The sequence below is a fragment of the Toxotes jaculatrix genome, chromosome 4 (assembly GCF_017976425.1).
Source record: "Toxotes jaculatrix isolate fToxJac2 chromosome 4, fToxJac2.pri, whole genome shotgun sequence".
In the NCBI taxonomy this organism is placed as follows: domain Eukaryota; kingdom Metazoa; phylum Chordata; class Actinopteri; family Toxotidae; genus Toxotes; species Toxotes jaculatrix.
In genome coordinates this window covers 1,037,501-1,047,935 of record NC_054397.1, presented here as the reverse complement: position 1 = coordinate 1,047,935, position 10,435 = coordinate 1,037,501, and the positions used below count along the sequence as shown (strand labels likewise).

General features: G+C 44.8%; 1 protein-coding gene across 1 annotated transcript in view; it reads right to left on the bottom strand.

Annotated features, from left to right (window-relative positions):
* Positions 1-1,872: 1,872 nt before the first annotated feature.
* LOC121180199 (heterogeneous nuclear ribonucleoprotein L-like) overlaps positions 1,873-10,435 on the bottom strand; it is a 15,572-nt gene continuing 7,009 nt past the window's right edge. Inside the window, exons 2-13 of the mRNA XM_041035408.1 lie at positions 9,364-9,482; positions 7,978-8,215; positions 7,524-7,609; positions 7,064-7,160; positions 6,875-6,947; positions 6,340-6,399; positions 5,990-6,237; positions 5,450-5,571; positions 4,710-4,908; positions 4,184-4,241; positions 3,969-4,067; positions 1,873-3,620 (exon numbers count right to left, since the gene is read on the bottom strand). Of these exons, the coding sequence (XP_040891342.1) occupies positions 3,565-3,620; positions 3,969-4,067; positions 4,184-4,241; positions 4,710-4,908; positions 5,450-5,571; positions 5,990-6,237; positions 6,340-6,399; positions 6,875-6,947; positions 7,064-7,160; positions 7,524-7,609; positions 7,978-8,215; positions 9,364-9,482 (1,455 nt within the window). The 3' untranslated portion in view covers positions 1,873-3,564. The remainder of the gene's footprint in view (positions 3,621-3,968; positions 4,068-4,183; positions 4,242-4,709; positions 4,909-5,449; positions 5,572-5,989; positions 6,238-6,339; positions 6,400-6,874; positions 6,948-7,063; positions 7,161-7,523; positions 7,610-7,977; positions 8,216-9,363; positions 9,483-10,435) is intronic.

Sequence of the window (10,435 nt, the reverse complement as noted above, 5' to 3'; positions counted from 1 at the left end):
AATCCATCCTCACTCAGCGCATGACGTTATTTCAGCACATTTTCTTACTTTTTAAAACAGAGGAGAAGCACTTCCCTCAGACACTCTGCAGAGGAGGCTACAGGCTTCAGCTTCGACCTTGTTTGCTCCGTGTTGTGTGTCAGCTGCTTTGATCAGATTGCGATGTGTCTTCACACCTGGATGTTGAGTGTGGTTGAGTGTTATCTGATGGCAGTCCAGTCAGACTGGCTCTCTGCTGTCTGTATTCTGCTTTCAGGAAAAAAGTGGAAGCAGGTTGATAACATGAGCTGCAGTTATCGTACAGGCCGATGTTTGCAGCTGAAACAGACCACAAAGCCTTCAACTGTCATTTTCCTCCTCGTGTATTCATAAACCAGACTCAGCCTGGCCTGTGATTGGCTGACAGCATCACCACAACAGAAATTATCTTCTATTTTCCAGCCACAAAGCAGAAAAATTAAATTTCACATAAGTCAGTGATAGTTGAGGCTGTATCCTGCAGTGTACGGTCAGATGCTGTGCTGCAGAGTGCAGCAGGATAGAGGCTCGAGTCCTCACAGAGGATTCAGATCTGAAATCATTTAGTCTCTGAATTATTGATGAAAACACTAAACCAGCTGCAGAGTCTTGGACGATCAGTGATGAAAACTTGTAGCACATCACGTTCCTGACTGCTTTTCTGAAACTGTGCAGCAGCTTTCAGCTCTGAGAACGCTCACCACTTTAATGTGGTTGTGGTATCTAACCTAAAACTGTACAGAGAGGTCAGGGGTCGGAGCCTGGAGCTTCCTGCTCCACAGCAGGACCTTACTACAGCCCAACATCCAGCACTGTCAACTGCTAAAAACCAAGACAAGAGAAGGACAAAGTCTGACATTTCAGGCCAAAATATTATACATTCTAATCCAGACTGTAATGTTATTACTGTCATTGTCAGCATGTTAGCATTTGGTTCAAAGTACAGACCCACATTTTACCACAAACCGTACTAAAGTAAACAGTTTGACAGTTAAACCACAATGAAAGCTGTGAAACAGAGAGTTTAGAAGATGTGAGTAGCAGCAGTGGATGTCTTTCAATGTCAAACTATGGCTTGTTTGAATTATCAATCAATGTGATACTATCATACAAAAATTAATTTAAAATAATTATGAATTATTATTATTGTACACCTGGACACACCGGTGGGACAGCTGAAAGTTTGAACTGAGGACATCTGAGCCAGAGAATGTCACAGACAAATAACCAGTAAAAACTGTCAAACGTTTTAATGGACAGACAGTGAACACTGCAATATAACAGGCTGGGTCTCTACAGACAGAGACAGAGAGGACAATCACTGCTGTCCATCTGTCCATCTGACTCAACGTTACAACATCCACTGGTACAGAAAATTGGTTTGTGATTGGCTGTCAGGTGTCTGGTTTCACAGTTTATCCACAATTGAAAAAAAATCAAGGTATTTTAAGTCATTTCTCTCGTCTCTCTGGTGGCATCAGTCCATGCAGATAGTTTTAGTTTGATCTGGATACACCTGTCTCTCAGATTTATGCCTCCACAACAATCTAATGGAGATGAACGTAGTTTACTTTGTGTTGCTTTGAAAAATGACTTTTAAAAAATTTCGGCAGCAACACACTTTCTACAAACAATGTCCCAGTTACTTTGAATAAGTGCAGAACAAATAGTCCCTTTGAAACCTGTTGATAATGTGCTCTGTTGATTATCCTGCCAAGCTGCTAAATTTAGCCTGCTTACATGTTAAAATTAGCAAAGGGCTTTTTACAAAGACACGAGTAGTTATGCAAATATTTCTCTGTTGTAATTATTGTTAGTCATGTGAAGGCCAAGATTTTCACCAATACATGTAACATGCACTGATTTCATGGCAAAGACCTGCAGGTTGATTTAAAGCTGCATTTGTTGATTTTTTTTTCTTGATTTTTTTGCACTTGGCAGCAGAACAAGCCGACATCTGACACACTATTGCCTTACCATGTCGTGCCTGACATGTCATCAACTAACTGCCTACTTCAACATTCAGTAGTCACAGAGCAACATGATCATCCCAGTGGAGTGTTGTTTGTGTGCAGCGGTTGTGGAAGTAAGTAACAGTAGGAAACTGCTACCAAGCTCAGGATATATATTGAAAGGGTAATGAAATGTCAGTGTTGTGTTTACAGTGTGTTTGTGCTGCAGCCAAATGTGGTTTTTCATTTACAGATACCTGCTGACTATGATGCAGTGACACTCAGTGGACTATCGTTCTCTCAGTTTCAGAATCAAACACACTGTGTAACTACAAAAAGCTAAAGAACCACACAAAGGTATTGCTGCTGAAAATGTAACAGTTTAAACAACAAGAACAAAAAAAAGGATTTAATCCTCAAAACGGAAATATTCTGTAAACATGGCTCAAAATCTGGCCTTTGATAATGTTGTGCTTTTATGTCCATTCACGTACAGACTGACTAAAGAAAACAGTGAACTCTGTTAATATTTGTGATCATTGCTTCAATAAACCAACACTTAGCCTGCTCTCCTTAGAAAAGTAATTCAGGAGATGTACAGCTGTAAACACAAACGCTTGTTTCAAACAGCTGAAAGATACACGAGCTGAACAAATGTCTTTTTTGCCTTCTGTCCCTTTGACTTCTCTTTTAACTAAAAGTAAAATTTAAAATCAATCTATAAATCAGACAAAAAAAAACACTCACTGTGGAACCGGTTTTGTTGTGAGCGGCAGCTGAGACTGTCTTCCATGCACCTGTTGTTGAGGGATTCTACAGAGATGTTGTCTGTAGCCGTCGCCTGGTTTTAGCCTTAGGTCTCAGTTTTGGATGTAGGTGGAAACTGTTTAAAGCTACTTTACTGTTAGAAGAGACACACAGAGTTAGGAAACTATGAGATGGCCCATAAAGCTGGTTGTTTCATGTCTTAAGTTTGATATTGTGCAATGATCCTCAGTAGTTTTTCATTGATGATACTGTTGGTGTCCTTCCCTGTTCAGGATCATCTACACTTGACTAATTGTAAAAAAAAACAAAATACAATGTAAAACCAAAACCATGCCAAACCAAACAAATAAAATAAAATTGCATTTTAAAACAATAAAAAATATTTTAGTCTACTTGTCTCTCTCTCTATCTGGCTGATTTCTGACTGCTTCACAGTTTTTAGTGATTCCTCCCTGAGTTTTGTTACAACAACGAATATTTCACCCTCAGAAACTCTGCTTGATCGTTACTGGTGGTTTTTATAATTACAGTTCCATCTTTGTAGATATCATTAGGATATGAATTCAGTTGGAAGAAGGCTCGTGTTCTCATGGAGGGAAGAGGAGAAGTTTCCTCTCAGGCCACTGACATCATTCAGGCTCATTGCTCATCAAACTGTCACCAGTGAAGTCATTAAGGTGCTTTTCGTCTTCAGACTGCCTCGTCACGACTCCATCAGAAAAACTTCAATCTTCTCTTCACTGTTTTCTCTTTTTGTAACGAACGTATTTCCTCTCTGCTTCGTCCTGGAGGAGGAAGATACTGTGGCAGCCATCTTGTTTGTGGGTCACAGATGGGAGGAGGTGGAGAAACAGAGTTTCAGGGTGAAGGGGTTGGAGCTGTCTGCAGGCCAGAGCAGGAGAACAAGATCGGTTAATACTGAAACAAACCGCTGACAGTCTGTGTGACGGATCTCTGTCCAATATAATCAACACAATCATCAAAATACAGAATCCTGCCCTGAACCTTCACATCAGCAGCCAGTGAAAAGCTCCGGCCTCTGTCTGTTGATGTTGTTGTTGTTTGTTTTTAATACCACGTCTGTGTGAAGCCTGACACCTAGTGGTGAATGGAGGCAGGGACCTGTCTATTGATTGATTGATCGCCACGCCTGCACGCCACCTGACTGCTTCTTGATTGCAAACAGTTCACACTGTACTTTCAGTTTGTCAGGTTCAGTTGAGTACTTACTGGGTATTCTGATCTGATGGTGGTTGAGGACGATCAGAGCTTCCACAGCTTCAGTTCTACTGTCAAACTCCAACAGACCTGACAGAGTCTTTGAGGTGGCTGCAGGGAGGAAGAGGAGGAGGAGGAGGAGGAGGAGAGAAGGAAATTATGATGAAGAAGAGAGAGGACACATCCAAGCACCAGCTTCTGATTTGTGTGTGAATGGTTAAACTCACGTTTGGCATCAAAGACCTTGAACTTGGTGAAGGTGGGAACGTTGTGTTCAGTACAAAGCTTTAGATGAGAAGGAGAGAGGAGAGAGGTCGGACTAAAAAAAATCAACTAAAATAGGCACTTAGCCTTTACAGGGCCCTTTTCACGCCACCCAGGAGCCATACAGAGTACAACCAGAGACCAGGGACCAGTGCAGACGTGAAATCTGCCTGAACAAGCTTAGAATCATCTTTTCTGGTGTGTTGTATCTTTACAAATTGCATATTCACAAGAGAATGAATCAAGAATTAAGAAAATTTAGCTGAAGCAAAATGCTGATCAACATTTGGCAAAGATTTGATTTAAAGTTACAACATAATGTGGAAAAGTGTGAAATAAAATCACATCTTATCCCTCACGGTGTCCCACAGGGCTCCATATTTGGCCCCCTGTTTCAAAAGCTCTTTAAATCACCAAACACCTTCCAACCCAGCTAAAACTAATTCTAATGTTTGTGCATTAAAAAGTCTCATGCAGGTGTGGCCTCACCTTGTGCAGCTGGTGTTGGCTGAGTGTGGGCGGGGCGTTGTAGAAGTGCAGGACAGTGGCGGGCGGCTGGATGATATTCCTGCCGCTGTGTGCGCTGCTGAAGCGGTTGTTTCTGGTCAGACTGAAGTCTTGGTAGCTGCTGCTGCCGTCGGCCAGCTCAAACACCTGACTGGGAATCACCGCCTGCTGCTTGGACACGCTGAGGGGGGAGGGAGGGGGGGAGGGGGACGGATGATGAACGAAGCCACGTAAACCAAACAAACAGATGGAAGAAGGCGGCCGGTGAGGGGCTGTGATCTATGTGGGACAAAACGGTGAAGCTGCGCGAGTTTTACATGAGGCAAAGTTCAGCCTTTTGAAATAAAACGTTATAAAATAGAGCAATCTATTAACCGAGTGGCCTGAGGCAGTGACTTTCAGTGAGTTTCTCTTTAAATGAAGTGCAAATTTCAACCAAATTTCCATAAAATTGGCTAAAGAAGATCAGAATTACTGTGTTTTTCCATTCACTACTGTTGTTACTGAGCTGATTCTCAGTCGCTGCCATTAAACCACTGCAGAAGAAGATGAGGTGACTCAAAGAGATGCAGTCAAAGCTCAGGTGATGATCTGACATTTCTGTTGTTGTTCATGTGTTAAAGTGAGGAAGGTTCCGGTCCCCTCATCGCTCCACACTCATCTGATGTCATGCTCTGTCTCCTGAATGTTGTCTCAAAGTTAAAGGGAGCATCAGTCCTCACCAGACATTGAGCTTTTTGCCGAACACCTTGATGTTGTTGAGGTGAGACACGGCTCGGTCCACAGCATACTCATCGCCCATCTCCACCAGTGCCGTGCCGGGAACGCTCTTCATGAACTTCACCTGCAAACACATCCAACCACAGACGCTTTGTTACTGAGGACGTTCTTCATGTTGCTTCTGTTGTAGTACAAAAATAAAACGTTGGCTTGATGTCCGAAGTATCTATTGGAAGTATGTTAACTTAAAGGAGCAGCCAGTATAATTTCTTTACTGTGTGAACTTGAAGCTGGTATAATAGAGTTACTTTTCACTCTTTATTTGATGACTGGTCCTATAAATGACATGTGTATACCAGTTCATATCATCTGATCTGTTACCAGCTACTGAAACATGGATGTCCACACGACTGGCAGACCGTGACCCAACACACACACACATCATTTATTCAAACACACTCAGAAATTTCAGGACTAAACATCAAGAGTCTCCTGTTTACTGCAACATACGACCTGAAGGTCACGAGGGAGGGCACACACACCTTCTCCACGTTGCCATAGAGACAGAAGAGGTTGAAGATGCGGCTGCAGTTCATCTTGGCAGGGTGGAGGCCGCTCACCATGGCGACAGAGCTAGAGGCAGCATGACCCAGGAAGGAGGAGGAGCAGGAGGAGGAGGAAGAGGCGGTCTTAGGGAGGAGCAGCGGGTAGGAGATCATGTCCTGAACCTCCTCTGTGCTTCTCCTGTACCTGCTGTTAGCAGGCAGAGGCAGCAGGGGGCAGTGTGGGCCTGCAGAGACAGAGACAGGATACAGGATTCAAAACACAGACAGACAGACAGACAGACAGACAGGAAGAGAGTGAGACAGACAGACAGACAGGCAGACGGTACCGTAGCCATTGGATGGATGCTCTCCCAGGATGGCCTGACGCTGCCTCCCCTTCCCCCGCTCTGCAACACACACAAACTGAATTTTTAGCCAAATAAGAGCTGACAGGAAGGTCACACACACACACCCATGCACGCACGCACACACGCACACACACGCTCTCAAGTCAAGTGTGGCAGTCTTTGAGTAATGGCCAGGGTTAGCAGAGTCTGACCCAAATAAGGGCAGAGCAGATGAAGGTGAAGGTGACCTGAGGACCTTGGTCAGAGCCAGAACGGTGCAGAGCCATAATTCCTCCAACTGTAGAAGAGTTTGTCACTTGAATGTAAACAAATGTCAGAATTTACTGAAACAGCTGATGAACAGAGGGTCTGAGGAACAGAGGACTGGGTGGTTCTTAGACTTGTTCTTGTATTTGTAGACCAGGGATTCTTTTACATTTTCTACTCACAAAAGCACATTTAACCACAATTATATCTACATTAGTCTGTGATCATGAGACGTGTGTGTGAGAAGATCTTAAAGGTGGCGTCCTACCTCGGTGCAGGAGGAAAGGTTTGGTGTAATCCCAGCTGCTGTTGTCATTGCGGACGACGTTCAGTCTGTTGGGCTGCAGGGGGCGACAGAGCACAGCACCTCTGGGTGGGTGTGTGTGTGTGTGCATGCGTGTGCATGCGTGTGTGTGTGTGCGTGCGTGTGTGTGTGTGTGTGTGTGTGTGTGTTTACCCGAGCGTATTCGATCTTGAGCGTGCAGCAGCCAGCGTAGATGTCGGCTCCGTTCAGAGCCAGTTTGGCCTTCTGAGCGTCCTCCACTGACTCAAATGTTAACGAGCTCGTTAAGGATGACTCATCAGGATGACAAGCAACCAGCCAATCACAGGAGCAGAACAACACCACCATGGCACCTGAAGGGCCTTCACTGTCTGCTTTAGTGAATCTAGATCTGGTCTCAACATAACACGTCCAATTAGCTTTAATCCTCCTGTGCTCATCCTCATCATCATCAGCATCTACTGAGGTACAACTGATGTTAAAGAGTCTATTAAGCGCCAACCTTAAGCTTTAATGGAAGTAAACTGAAACAAGTCTCCACTGATCTGTGAAATACTACACACACACACACACACACACACACACACACACACACACACACACACACACACACACACACACACAGGCAGGATATTCCACCATGGCCTGGATGCCGTTGCGTTTGAAGATGACGATGCGCAGGACGTTAGCAACAGGGTTACAGACGCTGTACAACACATCCTGAGAGAGAGAGAGGGAGAGAGAGAGAGAGAGAGAGAGAGAGAGAGAGAGAGAGAGAGAGAGAGGGAGAGAGAGAGCACAGTGATGACTGGCAGAATGTCACACTACAGCAGTGATCACACCTGAAATGTTCAGATAATGGTGGCAGGAAGGAGAGAAAAGCTCTGGGTGGTTGAAGCTGGAGGAGGTTTGGGTGAGACACAGGTCTCTGCAGATGGGGTGGATGTTGTTCTGGGAGTTCCATGGTGGGACAGAGGGAACTCAAGTGCTTGGGTGAAAGGACGCTTCTGTTCCCGCAGAGGTAAAACAGACAAAGATGGCTCAGTGTGTTAGAGAAGAGTTGATGGAGGAGGTTCTGCCGGACTCACGGTGGTGATGGGGTACAGTGGGTTCTGGATGGACAGCAGCAGGACCTTGTTTCCGCTGCTGGGGTCGTCTGCGTTGGTGGGTCTGGTGATCCTCTGGCTGGTGGAGAAGTTGAAGAAGGCCTGCTGCTCGGCGATGTGGACGACCTCACGGGTTCCGCACGACACGCAGCGCTCAGCGCTCTCCACGCTGTCGAACTCCACCAGCGCCTGACGCTTAAAGGGCATCATCATCACGTAGCTGCCGACAGGTGACAGGGAGACAGGTGTGGATGTTAGTCAGTCACTTCTCAGAGAGAAGTCTCGGTTTTCTGATCAGCTCCAGAGGAGTCTGGGTGACAGAGACGCCGCTCAGCCTCTTTCACAATGACAGTGAATGTTCTGGAATGTTCTGAAGGTTTCTGGAGTCATCAGAAACACCAGGGTTTGTACTAATTCATCAATCAATCAAAGGCTGAATGACAACAATGTCAATCAGAAACACGAACAGAACTGATTCTGTGTTTATCAGTGGAAAATATGAGAAAAACTAGTCTCATTTCTTCTGTCACACGTTTTCATCCATCAATGTTTTCTCACAGCTCACAGGAAACTGCTGCCCTTTCAAAATAAATGCAGCTAGTTCGTGTGTAGTCCTGCACTACAGCTCAGCACTGACATATCAGCTGACCTACAGCCTGTTAATTACACCTAATAAAGGATAATGATGCAGTGATACTGACACACACTGATTTTGATGTGAATGCTGAACTGAACTCGCTGAACGGACAGACAGGATTAAAGCAACAAACGAAGCCACAGAAACAGTTTGAAAGTGAATGTTTTGTGTCATTGACTGATGAAAGTTTGACCTGTGGACAGCTCAGCTGAATCTGTGCTGAAATTAGCCGCAGGCACAGCAGCAGTGGCTGATGGGAAGCTTGTTGTGGTGAATGAGCACCAGGCTGCACCCACAGGATACACCCAAATAACCAGCTGCAGTTAGAGCAGAAATCAGCCTTTAGTTTGAATTATTAAAGCCACAGACAGAGACAGACAGACAGACAGACAGACAGACAGACAGACAGACAGACAGACAGGCAGACAGACAGACAGACAGGCAGACAGACAGACAGACAGACAGACAGTGTCTGTTATTTCATCTTAATCTGCCATGTCAGTCATTTCTGTGCTGTGTGTGAGAAAACATGAAGAGAGGTTAAAGGAACGTGTTTAGATCTGACCCAGATGTTTGACCCTGGATGTTTTGTTATTTTAAAACCTTTAAAATGAGGTCATTAAACTTTTTAAATTAAATTAAATTTTTAATTAAAACTTATTTTTAGATTATCTTAAACATGTTCGGGAACTTTAAAGGTAAAGGAACGTGCAGGTGGTGTCTAAATGTACCAGATGTTGCCAAACTTGTCGAGTGCCTCCACCAGATCAGCCTCCACCACGGCGTCGCAGAGCCCTCGGACGTGGACAACTGGGGACGGGGGGATGCGATGACTGTCCTCCACGCCGTCCTGCAGAGAGACAAGAACTGATCTCAGGAGCTGGTCTGGAAAGAACCGGACCAGCTGCTTGGACTGTAAACACCAGAGGAACGCAGCAGCGTGAGTGGGGGCCAGGGGCCAGGGGTCCAGCGGCCAGGGGTCCAGGGGCCAGATGAAGAGATGGATCTGCTCAAAAACCACAAAATGTCCTGACAGCGTGGACCTGGAGCCAAGATGGAGGCAGCTGATGTTTACTTACATTTAACCTGAACCACCACTTTTCCTGAACCTTAACCAAACCGTCCACCGTCCAACCGACCCACCTCCTGCTGCCTCTGCTGCTGTTAATAAATGCAGTTTAATTAGTTCCTCTCATTATTCATCCAGACATTGTGTTTCCCACAAAACCCACTGTGTTTGCACTTCCTCTTTAGTTTTCCCGCTTTAGTGACTTCACTCTGACGATTTCATATTTATTAAGTTTTAAGTAAATTCAGTTGTTTTGTGTGATTCTTTTCGTCCACATATCAAAGACACTTCATCAGCTTCATTCTGATTCACGACTTTCCTCATTTTCACTAACTCACCTTTGATAATTCAGTTTCCATCAGAGCACAGTGACACCGTGGTTAACGTGTGATGACAGAACCTGCACTATAAACAGCCACAGCTGTGTGTAAGTGTGACAAAGAAGATTTATTTATAAAGAACACTTCATACACAAAGGTAACACACAGTGCTGCACAGAACTAACGTTATAAAGACAATAGCTGCAGCAGAAGAAGAGTAAAAGCAATAAAATGAGGAAGGATCACTGGCTGCGTTAGGACTGCAGCTCTGCAGCACACACACACACACACACACACACACACGCACGCACGCACGCACGCACACGCACTCTCTTTACTGACTCATGCAAATGGTGAGTTACTGCAACTGAATCCAACACAAGAACTGGACTGAAGTACAACTGCACCACATTA